The 13,194-nt window shown below is 41.1% G+C and overlaps 1 protein-coding gene across 5 annotated transcripts in view; it reads left to right on the top strand.

Moving 5' to 3' along the window:
• The window catches only part of Sgcd (sarcoglycan delta), a 919,076-nt gene that overhangs the window by 811,096 nt on the left and 94,786 nt on the right, over window positions 1-13,194 (top strand). For all 5 annotated transcript variants that reach the window (XM_057774534.1, XM_057774535.1, XM_057774537.1 and 2 more), the window contains one exon: window positions 7,516-7,588. In XM_057774534.1, coding sequence (XP_057630517.1) covers window positions 7,516-7,588 — 73 coding nt within the window. The remainder of the gene's footprint in view (window positions 1-7,515; window positions 7,589-13,194) is intronic.

The raw sequence follows: 13,194 nt of genomic DNA, 5'->3' as shown, positions 1-13,194 counted from the left end.
AGTAGAGTCTCCATCTCTAACGTGACTGCCAAAATGAACTCAGGTGCTCAGCCTCACATGACACGTGACTCATCCACTGGACCATTTGCCAGCCCATGTTCTCTCTTTTCCAAAAAGAAAACTGAGCATGATGGGAGTTATATGTCATGTTCAAGGTCCCTCAGCAAACTTATATCTTCCTCTAGAAATTTGAGTCTAGAAGCATGGCCTTTGGTGTGCAGGACATGAGGACTCCATCGGCAAAATCGCAGCACAGAACAACCCAGACGTTATTAGATTGGATGATGAGAGGTGAAAAAGTCTGGAAAGAAAGTCTTGCCTTTTCCTCCCTTCCCACAGGGAGTCCCCTCTCCTACCCGGAGACACCCCTCTGGTGTTGGTTGTCTTTCAGTAGGTGCTCCATTCACCTGGGTTAACTGGTTAGCTGTACATTCACCTGGGTATACTAGTTAGCTGTACATCCCTAATCAGAGCAAGTTAAAAGAGAGAGGGCCAGCTGTGGCTTGCATCAGAAAGTTCAGAGTGTGGTCATTCAGCTCTGTGTTTCTGGGAATGTGTGAGGCAGAGCATGGCAGTCAGGGATGGAAGCAGAAGATGTATACTACATGGTAGGCAGGAAGCTGAAGGAAACAAAGCCCCAAAACCCAGCTTAAGACGAGGCATAACCTCCAATAGCATGCCCCTACTTCTACTTTCTTCAGCTGGGAGCCCTACCTGAACCTCCTAACACTTCCCAAAATACCAATAGCTAGGAACAAACCATTCAATACAAAAGCCTGGGAAAGAAACTTGACATTCAAACAAGAATAGCCTAGCATGGACAAAGCAAGGTGATAGGGCCCTGGAGCTAAAGGTGGGTTGATAATCACATGCGCATGGGAGACTCTGTAGGTGTCACTACAGATGTGCTTATGAGACCCATGTGAATTTTATCTGCAGCCTTTAGATAAGTGGTTCTGTTGTAATAAGAGCGGCGGGGCTGTGTTCCGCCACCCGGCTGCCCGCATGACTTGCTTATGCCCCGAAATAATTACACGGAAACTGTATTCTTTTAATCACTGCCTGGCCCATTAGCTCTATCCTCTTATTGGCTAGCTCTTACATATTGATCTAACCCATTTCTAATATTCTGTGTAGTACCACGAGCTGGCTTACCAGGAAAGATCTTAACCTGCGTCTGTCTGGAGAGGGAGAATCATGGCGACCCCTGACTCGGCTTCTTTCTCCCAGCATTCTCTTCTGTCTACTCCGCCTACCTAATTTTCTGTCCTATTAAAGGGGCCAAGGCAGTTTCTTTATTACTTAACCAATGAAACAACAGATAGAAAGATGACCCACCTCCATCATTTCCCCTTTTTCTGTTTAAACAAAAAATGGCTTTCACTTTAACATAGTAAGATTACATATAACAAAATAGTTATCAAGCAAGAATTACAGTTACAATATTTATATCTATTTTATCTTTTATCATAACTAAGGAAAACTATAACTATAACTAACCATTCTTCAACTCCATCAAAGACTCCAGAAGGTTATAATATTACCTAAGTAAACAAGAAATAAGAAAATTCTAGAAATGACAGAGACATCTTTCTGCCTGGACAGTCACCCAAAGTTCCTCTGTACCGTTGGGGCATCCATCTTCAGCCTACAGGCCCATAGTTTTCAGCAGACATTTCCATGAAGCAGGAAAATTCCAAAGACAGTTCAGTCACTTTCTGCTGTGTCCTGCAGAATGTCTCGTAGACTCTTTCATGAATCAGGAACCCTGAAAGACCATCTCACCTTTAGGCAAGTTCAGCAGTCCTCTCTCTGCGGGTTCTCTGTGTCCAGTTTATGCAATAGTCCAGGCAAGAACAGTTTCTTGCCCAAGTGGCTATCAAACTCCATAAGGATCCTCTTCGATGCCCATCTTCCTCTTGAAGTAGCTTGGTGTTGCCATGAGCAGACGTGTCTCATTGTCATGAAAAACCCTAAGTTATTAAAACATTTAAATGCCATATTCTGCAGTCTTTGAAAGATATGAAGAATGCCTATCTAGCTGAACTATATCTATGCACATCTAGAAAATCTAACATGACTAAAAGCTTGACAATTATTGATGATTATCCATTAACAAACTATATTCATTACATTTTTAAATGAACTATACAGTCACAATACCTTAATCAAGATTAGAAATATGCATATACATATAACAAAATTGACCTTCAAATCCACACCAAAGCAAATTATTTATATCTATATCATATCCCCCTTTAAATGTAAAAGAACATTTATAAACCATATTTGGGAACATGGGCGCAGTTTTTTCTCTCCAAACTGCTTCCTGCTGAATGGGGGCGTCGTTACTCAGGTCTTTTATGGGATAACCTGTGTGCCACGGTCATCTCAGTTGGCAGTTGAGTGAAGCAATTTTTTGAGGGTGTTCACAGTAACCTTTCAGGAGGGCGTGGTCTATCATACCATATCGAGATAGACGCAATCCATAGAGTCTCATCCTCTGTGAAAACAAAAGAAGACCCTCTCCAAAGCATCATATCCTTAGACGCAAATTCTGAAGTCATGATACCTTTAGAACATACATGTAGTTTGGCAGACCACATAATGAAATGTCTCTCTGTATTTAGCTCCTTTATAGTCAAAAATTTTAAAGAAAACACAATAATACAAAGAATCCAGACTCTCTGTGAATTTTCCATTTTTACGTGGCTTATTTTTCTTTATTTCTTTTAATCTATAACTATCTGTACTCTGTCTCTTTAAAGACTTTACCCTTTTTTTTAAACCATTAACTTTATTCTCTATATATATATTTTTTTTCTCTCTCAAGCCTACGTACATTCATCCTACACTGTGACCCATAGAGGTCTTTTATGTCTGAATCTGTTTTATTGTGAATCTGTAATTTTTTTTTTCTTCCAGGAGCATTTCTTAAAATGTTAAGCAGTTCTTAAAAACTTAAGTTGCACCATTTAGAGGTATTATGGTACTGCCTGTGTCCTGCCCAGTCTAAACCTTAACTGCTCTGTTGTTATGGTAATTACGGTAGTTCCTGCCTGAGACCAGCACAGATCAGCATGGCGGAGTTGAGCCGCTCCTGCCTCAGAGCCATTTGGTGCCCCTGAGCCACACACAGTTCCAGGCACACAGCAGTCCACATTGCCATCAAGCAAGCCGTAGCACTTTACTCCAAATGATCCATTCAAAGACTCTGTCTCCAGCAGGAACCAGACAGAGGTCGCGATGGCGGCACAGCCCAGAAAGCCGGCATTTTAAAACAGCCAGTTTTTTCCTGTTGCTGAGTCAGGACAATTTCTTTGCCGCATGCAACCCACAAACAGCAAAAAGCTGTCTTAAATTCTCTCTCTGTCCTTTTTAAGCCCTCTCAGCTTTTACATGGAGTTCATTAGCACGCTGGGCGCCTCTCTGTTGTAATAAGAGCGGCAAGGGCTTCGTCCCCTCCACCCGGCAGCCCGCATGGCTAGCTTATGCCCCGAAATAGTTACACGGAAACTGTATTCTTTTAATCACTGCCTGGCCCATTAGCTCTATCCTCTTATTGGCTAGCTCTTACATATTGATCTAACCCATTTCTAATATTCTGTGTAGTACCACGAGCTGGCTTACCAGGAAAGATCTTAACCTGCGTCTGTCTGGAGAGGGAGAATCATGGCGACCCCTGACTCGGCTTCTTTCTCCCAGCATTCTCTTCTGTCTACTCCGCCTACCTAATTTTCTGTCCTATTAAAGGGGCCAAGGCAGTTTCTTTATTACTTAACCAATGAAACAACAGATAGAAAGATGACCCACCTCCATCATGGTTCCTTCGTGTTGGGAGGGATTACAGTCCCTGACTACCTTTGACTTTAAAGAAGCGGTTTATGTAACCTTTACCATATTCCTTTAGTGCAGTGTTTTTTATTTTATAGGTAGAGTTAAAATAATATTTTGAATTGTAATTTGGGACACTCTCTTAAAATATATAGTATCATGTAAGGAATCTTATGACAGGAACTGAGTTCTCCCAAAGGAATTGTACCATCAATCAGAAACCAGCCCAACAGCAGCCCAAGGAAGCTACACCTACTTATACAGATCCTATGACAAGCTCAAGAGATAGGATAAGGTCTGCAAGATACATAAAAATGCTGGGTGCCAATAAATGTTGTAGTCATTTTATAAATATGTGTTGAGTGCCTACTGTTTGCCTTTGGTTGTCTTGGGCAATGGGATATGGCAGAGAGAAAGACATTCTCCTAGTCAGGGAATAGCAAAGGTAATTTTGGATCAGAGAACACTGGCCCTGAACTCTGCAGGTCAGAGTACACTATCTTTTTCACACACCATTATTGTGCAAAGTATTGAGACACCGCATCATGGTCACTTATTTCCCCCTTGGACTGGCTCAGAGGAATGACAGAGACAAAAGCTGTGAGCTTCAGATAAGTAGCTCCTCCTCGAACTTAGTAAAGTCAGGTGTACAACTAAAGTAGTGAGGTTTGATTGTCGTTCTTGGCTAATGAGGAAGCCGACCCAGCCAGAGTTTGACTGGGACAAAGAAACTGGTCAGGTGTTTGAAAGTCATTGTAAAAGGAAAATGCCACTCTTCAAGTTAGAGTGCTTAGTGGGATGTGATGTAACCTCTGTTCTATTGTGTATCCATATTGCAGACTCCAGATAGCATAAGAAATGGAGGTACGGGTGTGCATAAGGGTAGACAAAACAACAAGTGTCATGGCGGTTGTGAAGGCTGTCCATAGATAGGCACAGTTTCCATACATATAAGCCAGACGAGTAAGGGGGAATTTAAAAAGACACAGTATTCCTTTTGCTTTTCCAGGTAGAGGGAAAGGAGATTCAACTGGAGTTTAAATAGCCCAACAGTGCAACCAAACTAACTCCTTCCCTTACTGAGATATAGCGAAACTACAGTTAAAAGGAACATTGCTATATCTCAGTAAGGGAAATCTCTGTGCAGTGATTTAGTTTCTTCAGAACAGGAGATGAAGAGGGGTGTGCCCAGGGCCTCACATAGCTTGAGAAGCATCACCATGTGACTTCTGTAGGGTTGTGGAGTCCTTGAGTTCCACAGTTTCCAAGTCCCACATGCTTCTCCAAGTATCCCAGCAATGCTGGAGATCCAAAATATATACTCATTGTGATGATTAATTTCTTTTGTCAATTTGATTGCTTAAAGAAGATTCGAGAGTGTTAGATAGACACACTGGGATTTACCTATGAGGACTTTCCAGAAAGGATTAACTTGTGGGAAAAATATGAGCCACACCATCCTGGGGGCTGGGGCCTCAAACTAGATGAAAAAGGGAAAAGGAAAAGGCCACCTGAATGTTGGCATCCCCCTTGTCTCTGCCTCCTGAACTGAGCAGATATAAGCAAGCTCCTGCCATCACGCCTTCTCCACTGAAAGGAACCATACCCTCAAACCGTGAGCCAAGCACATACGGCCTGTGGCCCATGAGCCACATGTGCACCTGTGAACGTGGCCAAACACATGTAAACGACATTGTGTGTGGTGACATCATGTCACAGTGTCAGAGTGTTGGATAGCCCTGTGAGCCAAACTTTTGGTCATAGCAAAGAGAGAATGAATACATTCTTCAGAGACAAATTTTGTACGTATTTAACAAAAACTACATGATAGTCTAAAATCCAGTTCGTTCTACACTTATAAAAAAAATACAACGAGGAAATCTCTGGGGCAAAATTAATGATTTATGCATAACAAAACTTTGAACATTCTTATGTAATTTGCATAACAGTGTATAGATTTCATTATATGCATGCTTCAGTGTGTTTGAAATTATATGGAATCTTAAAAGGCAAGAATAATGTCGGTACTGCAGAGATGCTCAGTGCGTAAAATGCTTGTTAGGCAAACATGAGGGACCTGAGTTTGGGTCTCCAGTACCTATGTACAAGCCAAACTTGGTGGCAAACATCTGTAACTTCAACCTTGAGAGGCAGATGGCTCTCAGGGACTTGCTAGATAACCAGGCTGGCCACACCACCACTCTCCAAGTTCCGTGAGAGAACCTGTCTCAAAAAATAAGGTGGGAAGTCATTGAAGAAGACACCCAATGTCAACTCTAGTCTCTACATGAGTGTGCATGTGTGAGCACACCTGTGCACACATGTACACACACAAACACATCTGTAAAGAGTATCTTTAGAGTGAGAAAGGTTTGAAATGGCCCACACTTATGATCCTAGCACTGAATATGTCAAGTCAATGAGTTGCTATAGGAAATTTGAGCAAGTACATATGATGGAATCAATAGGATTCACTCAGAATCAATACCTTCAAAGTGTCTGCTCATCATCATGCTATTCCTTCACTGGCTACCTGTAATGCGAGGTGAAGGCCCTATTTTCTGACTGTGCTTGCAACAGTCTGTTGTTGCTATCATAAGACTGAATATTTTCGCAGTTGCTGCAAAAGTAAAGAGACAAATTCATTTTTATGGACACACCATTATCCCAGCATGAATCTAAAGTGAGGTAATAATCGCAAACTTTGGAGAATCTAGGCAGCATAAACATGCAAGAGGGTTCTAGAAAGTTGCACATAATTGCAAAATACTCCACTTTTTCTTAACAGCATCAAAGAAATATATCAAATATGAAGCGCTTAACTTCTTCAAAGTACAGGATACCACCCCAGCTATGTTTAATTGAAAAGCTGATATCCAGGACAATTGTCCCTAATACACTGTTGGTTAAATGATTTGAAGTCACTTGGGGAGCGTAAAAATCAGATAGATGATCATGACTTTTTATAGCTTGAAAGGTTCAGCTGATGTTGACGAGTGGAATAGTTAGAGGCTGAGACTCAAGCAGGAGCTGAATGCCTCCATCGGGCCGGAGAGCAATGTTAATAGCATAGGAATATGTACTTCAAGTCATCTCCCATAACGGTCCATTTGCATAACTTTTCAAGATCATAATGCACAACTTAATTTACGGAAAAAGCTTTAGCCTGACACACGGCAGATACTGCTGTCTGATCCCACATGACACGCTTTGTACTGCATTGCAGGGAGAGGGCCTTGGAGGCTGCATTCAAAACCTCCAGTCAGGTGACCATTCATAATTTATAAGAGACAAGAATTAACCTTTCCCATTTCGAGGCATCTTCTCTAAAGATGTTTTCCTATTTGAGAAAGAAGCTCTCAATTTGAGAGCGAGGAGGAGAAACACTGGAGGGGCTCGAGGAGGGAAAAGGAATAGAATGTAATTGTGTTTTAATTAAAATGTTTCTATTTGTTTTCTTTTTGGAGACCAAGCAGGGTGAGTTTCTTCCTAGCCTCACTCTGATGTACAAGGAGCTGTCCATAGTTTCTACAGGGGTTGCTTGCAGGAAGTGATTCTACACTGTCCTGTCAGAAGCCCTGAAGCTAGTGTCTATATACACGCTCTCAGCGCTAATCCACATGCCAGGAATGCCCTGGGTGACCCCACATGCACAATGTCTATTTTGTCTTTTCTCTGTAGGAGCTGAAGGCACAGTCTTTCCCAAATCCATAGAAACACCTAACGTCAGAGCGGACCCCTTCAAGGAACTAAGGTAAGCTTCTGGTTTCAATTTGCATTGATTAGTGGCTGTTTCCTGTCTGTGGCTGGCCAAGGACTCATCTTGAATAATGCTGGTATTTAATTTGTATGAAACATGTTAATGGTGAGAGATTGGAGAATTACTGAAGACAGTGATTTCTTTTTATCTTTTTGTTGTTGTGGTTGTTAGTGCTTAAGAAATTGAAGGTCTGGGATGAGAACTTTCAGCTCTGTAAAGGTGATTGATGATTAGATCTCTGGGTTGGCATTGTCTGTTTATTGGTTATTTCTAGGTTTCTACAAAGGGATACACTTAGAAAATGAATCACAGCTGGTGTTTGATCAGCTGTTCCAAAAGTCTTACTAAAAGAAGTAGGTTTCTAAACCCAATTCAAATGTTTCCCATGTAACAGAATGTCTAGTACTTGACAGACATCCAATAGTGCTGTGTTTTTAGATAGTCTTTGTGACGCTGTTGCTCTTCAAATGTTTATAAGTGTGGGTCTTAGCAAGGGAGGCACCTGAGATGTGCAGCTGCTGCCAAGCACATAAAATATATATACATATACAGACAAATAGACATAGAGATATGTCCTAATAATCATCCTAGGTCCTGACGGTCCCACAAGATAAACACATTCAAAGTGCTATGTCGATGTAAATACAACTCTAGTTTCCAAGGTTGGATTATAATCACCCAGAAGCTGGGAGAATGCTGGCTTTCTTTGTGTTTGACAATTCTTTGGCCTGACACCAATAGTAAATCACAAGAAGACAGACAAGGCTAGCTACTTCATAATAGACATCAACTATAATTGGACGCATCTGCATTGCATAGGCTGTATCTACTCTTTCAGAATGCAGACTCTAGATCAATGCCATGCTTTGCTGAAATGGTCACAGCCACAGGGGAGCCTGTATTCCCTTAACAGAAACACATTCTCAGCCGTGACAAATATAGCACTTCGTGCCCAAAACCCTGGCATGTCTTCAAAATGTATACTCCCTAAGGATAAAGGGAAATAGATTGAGAGAAAAGAGAAAAATTTTAGGGAATGGGAACTCCCCACCACCGCCACCACCAAAGAGAATCCCAAATAGGTAGAGCTGCAGTTTATAAGCCAGGTGTCCTGCCTGCATGCGTGTATGTGTATTCATGTTTATACATGTGTGATGAAGTCAGTACATACACCAGAATCTGCACTCCCACAGTTGGTGCAGCAAATCTCACAAGAGCCAAGACAGAGAATCAACTCACTAGTGTCTGATGGATGAATGGATAAAGAAAGTGTGGCAGATGTGTAATGTCTCTGAATTTTGACTCAGAAACTGCATCAGGGAGAAAGGCTGTCTCTGGAGTTGTTGGGAGAACAACTCAGGACTCCAGGTTTAGATAACCTGAATCAGGGTCCTGAGAAAGGCATGGCAAGTCTGAGCTTAGCTGTGCCATTGACTGTAGAGAAGGTAAGGAAAGAATGTGTAAACCGAGCTGCAGAGCCCATAAAGTTAGAGTCCAGTCGCCGAGTGATGGACATCCTGAGGCTTAGAGTACAAAGGCATTGCTGTGTGGTTCCTGTGTTGCGGATGCATCATGTGAAAGGTTCACATTTCAGGAAGCAGTTGACAGCTGGAGTCATGCCTAGCACTATGTCCTAATGGCTCCCTCACTCCATTTTGTAGCATCCTATCAAAATTGCTTTTATAATAAATATTATTTTTCTCAACACAAAAGCTATAAGAAGGATGATGGCCACATGTGACAGTACAGGTGAACTCAAAGATGTTACACTGGATGACATAAGCCAGGCACATGGAGACAATAGTGTGTGGTCTCATCCATATGTTAAATCCAAAATAAGTAGATTGTATGGTATAGAGTAGGATGATGGTCATTATAAGAAGATGAGCACTGGAGATTGGAAAAGCTTAGATACTGAGTACCAAATATACAGTATACATGTTACACTGAAATCTGTTCTAATGTTATACCGTGCAGACTGGTACTAGAACTCATAGCCCATCAAATATCTGTAAAGAACAGAGAAGATGAGTTCAAAGCTTACCAACACAAAGAGTGACCACTTTAAGGAGACAACAAAGGCTAATTACATTAATTTAATCATTATTATATCGTATTAAATTAGCATCTTTCTCCTTTAATTATATTAAACACATAATTAAAACAAAACCATAGCAAAAGGGTATTTCTCAGTATATCAGCCCATGCTGGAGAGCTAGTTCATGAAAAACAGAGGACAATTTTTGTTCATCGTTTGCTGAGAATAAGCTTCAGTGTCTACTCAAAACCAAAGAGAAGTCCCGGAACTTGTATAGAATATAAATTCTCTAAAATTCCTGAGGAAATGAGAGTGTATTGCGGTCACATAAGATTATTGGCAGTGTCTACAGATGATCAAAGTGATGTTTTCTGATAGGAATTACCCTCATTTCATTTTGATGATTAAAAAAAACACTCCTACCAAAGGCAATTTTGGCTTACACTTTGAAGGCACAGTCCATCACTGAAGACGTCAGGGGAGGAACTTGAACAAGGAATCATTTCAGAATGCACAGAAGCATGCTTCTTGCTGGTTTGACCTCTAGCTCACTCACTTATGCTTAGCTAGCTTTTGTATATAGCCCAGGACCACTTGCATGGGGGAATGGCGCTACCCACAGTGGACAGGACCCTCCTACAACAATTAACAATCAATGCAGTCTCTCACAGGCATATCCACAGAGCAGCCTAATTTAGATAGTATCTTAACTGAGGTATCTCCTCTCAGATGGCTCTAGGCCGTGTCAAGTTGACACCTAAGCCTGACCAGGACAGGCATCATAAAAATATTTCCATATGTTTTTCTGACACTGTTCTTTTGTTTGCCTTTTTTTGTTCAAATCATGGTAGCCTGAGTTCAGTTGAAATAAAAAATATCATACTTTAGCCCTTTCTTCTTTCTAGAATTCTTTTCTCAATGGCATTGTCTTAGGGTTTCTATTGTGGCACTGAAATACCATGACCAAAAATCAACTTGCAGAGGAAATGTTTTATTTGTCTTACATTTCTGCTGTGTTGATCATTATGGAAGGAAGTAGAATCAAGAACACAAACAGGGCAGGGTTCTGGAGGCAGGAACTTGTGCAGAAGTTATGGAGGGGTGCTGCTCCTGACTTGCTCAGTCTGCTTTCTTATAGAACCCAGGACTACGAGCCCAGGAATAGTACTTCCCACCAGTCCCTTCCCCATTGATCACTAATTGAGAAAATGCCCTACAGCTGGATCTCATGGAGGCATTTCCTCAACTGAGGCTCCCTCCTCCCTGATGTCTCTAGCTTATGTCAAGTTGACACACAAAACCAGCCCGTACAGACATCTTGTAGCATGACCAGCCTGTTGGCACCAAAATGTAACCTTTTCATCTATGAAGTTTGCACATCATAACAAAGCAGTCAGATTACAATATATGTGTATGCTTGTGTATAAATACACATATTAACATATATATGTTAATATATATTAAAATCTTAGGATAGTTTAGGTTTGTGACTAAGCCCCATGCCTGGCTATCTTTAGTTGTGACCTACAGGGTGGATATACCTGTTAGAGAAATTGAAAAGATAACCAAACGTGGCTCACAGACTAACTTGGATTAGACGATCTGTATGTTTTGCATCTTCCATTTATTGAAAAGCAGCGCATTTTACTCTTTGCTGCTAATTAATGCTGACTTTGCCTATGGAGCCAAAGGATGAGGAACTTGAAACCCATGTCCTCTGGCCTCTGCCACCTTCATGCCACTGTATCTTTGGACTCAAGGAAGCGAGTACTTTAAATGAGACTCCTGGACTTGTGTCAGCAAGCAGAGGACCACAAACTGTTGTGGTGCTAATGCAACAGAATGAAAATGTCTAAGTACAGTGGGTCAGGAACCCGCTAACCTCATTCCGTGGCCTTGAGGCAAACATGGAGCCCTGCCATCTACAGACATCCAACTCTCTTTTGGTTTAGATATCTATTTTTTTCTATTATTCTGATTTCTTGTTTTAAAATAATTCTAAATTTAAGCAGGAGTTATAAAGTATGTATGGATGATCCCTCTGCTTCCTGTTCTCGGGTGTCAACATCCTACAGTCCTATGGTATCATGTTCTCTATTGAGATTTGCTTCAGGAGATGCAATCATCTATCTCATTGATCAAGAATGTTATTAAAAGAGTTCTATAGACAGGAGCTGATTGAGAAGTAAGTGAATAGATCTTTAAAGTTCTCTGTGCAGCTAAACTGGAATGTTTTCAGGTGGACATTCTTTTAATGTAATATACAGATTTTCTCAGTAATTATTATTAACAGGAAGCAAGTTGAGTCAGATGAAGACAGAAAATTTGAACCTGGGCTTTCTTTAAAAAACAACAACTTAAATATCCACAGCACTCCTTCACCCAGATGCTCAAACATCAGGAAATTGTCTCCATCTCTGAGTGCTTTTCCACTGGATTGCTCCCATGTCCTTGCTCTCGGCTGCCAGCAGAGTTTGGGTTCTTTGCTTTATTTGCTTGTTTGCTTGGTTGTTCACAAAAAGCAGTGTTGAGACTTCTGGCATTCCTTCCTTAGATGCCCCCAGTAAAAGAGAAATCACTTCCTCCTTGCAGAGTTTTGGTTTATTGCTTTGCTCTACCTTTACTATGGTCCCTGCTTTGCAGTTTTCACTCAAAATGTTTGTCTATAATCCCTGAGTTGAGTGCAAATCCACAACAGAGGGCTGTTTCTCGCTATACCAATAAGTGCTACAATAACAGTCTGGGTAAGGAGGGTCATGCATGTTGATGTCACCTGTCAGGGTAATTCCGAAACAGTGATAGTTTTCCAGATTCGAAACTGTCCTCAAAACTACTCTAAGTGCTGAACCTGTCCCTTGCAATAAGGACTCACCTGGAATAGCAATTGGATTTTAATAAATTCACAACTCAGGGTGTGAAGATGGTCAATGTTCCCTTGTTCGGGTTCTTCTGATCTTAAGCTGCTCACTATCTGAAGTGGGAAAAGGGCCCCTCAGCTTTGCATATGTATTTTCTCGGAGAACAGAGGCCGCCTTTGAGTGCCCACTGCTCTGAGCCCTCACTGTGACTGTAAAGCCTCCTTAGAGGCTTCTGATCCTTAGAGGATCAGGAATGGGAATCTGAAATCAGAGAGACCCGGAATGAAAAAGTGCAAGGTGGAAACAACACTGTGTGCTGTGATATTTAAAGAACTTTAACTCCCTAAGAACCAAAAAGCCAAATAAACGTAAAATAAAAAACTTCACATCTTATTTCTAATCTAGTCAGAACAAGGAGGGTAACCTGATGATCAGAGACCTTTTACAAAGTAATGGTTGGATACTTAGTTACTAAGGAGTCATGTACTAAGCATTTGGAAGGCAGCTGTGGATAAAATGACCACTAAAATAAGTTTTCTGTTAAGGGAGGGAATGCAACAGAAATATAACCAAAATACAGTGTAACATTATAATTGCTAGGACATAAATCTAAAGCAAACTGGTATACACACAGAAAGTGATAGCATCTACCTAGGAACACTAGGTAAGTTTGCCCATAGCAAATGAGATTCTGGTTGAGATAT

The sequence above is a fragment of the Chionomys nivalis genome, chromosome 7, assembly GCF_950005125.1.
Source record: "Chionomys nivalis chromosome 7, mChiNiv1.1, whole genome shotgun sequence".
Classification (NCBI taxonomy): domain Eukaryota; kingdom Metazoa; phylum Chordata; class Mammalia; order Rodentia; family Cricetidae; genus Chionomys; species Chionomys nivalis.
Note: the sequence above shows the minus strand (reverse complement) of the source record. Positions and strands in the feature narration are given on the sequence as shown.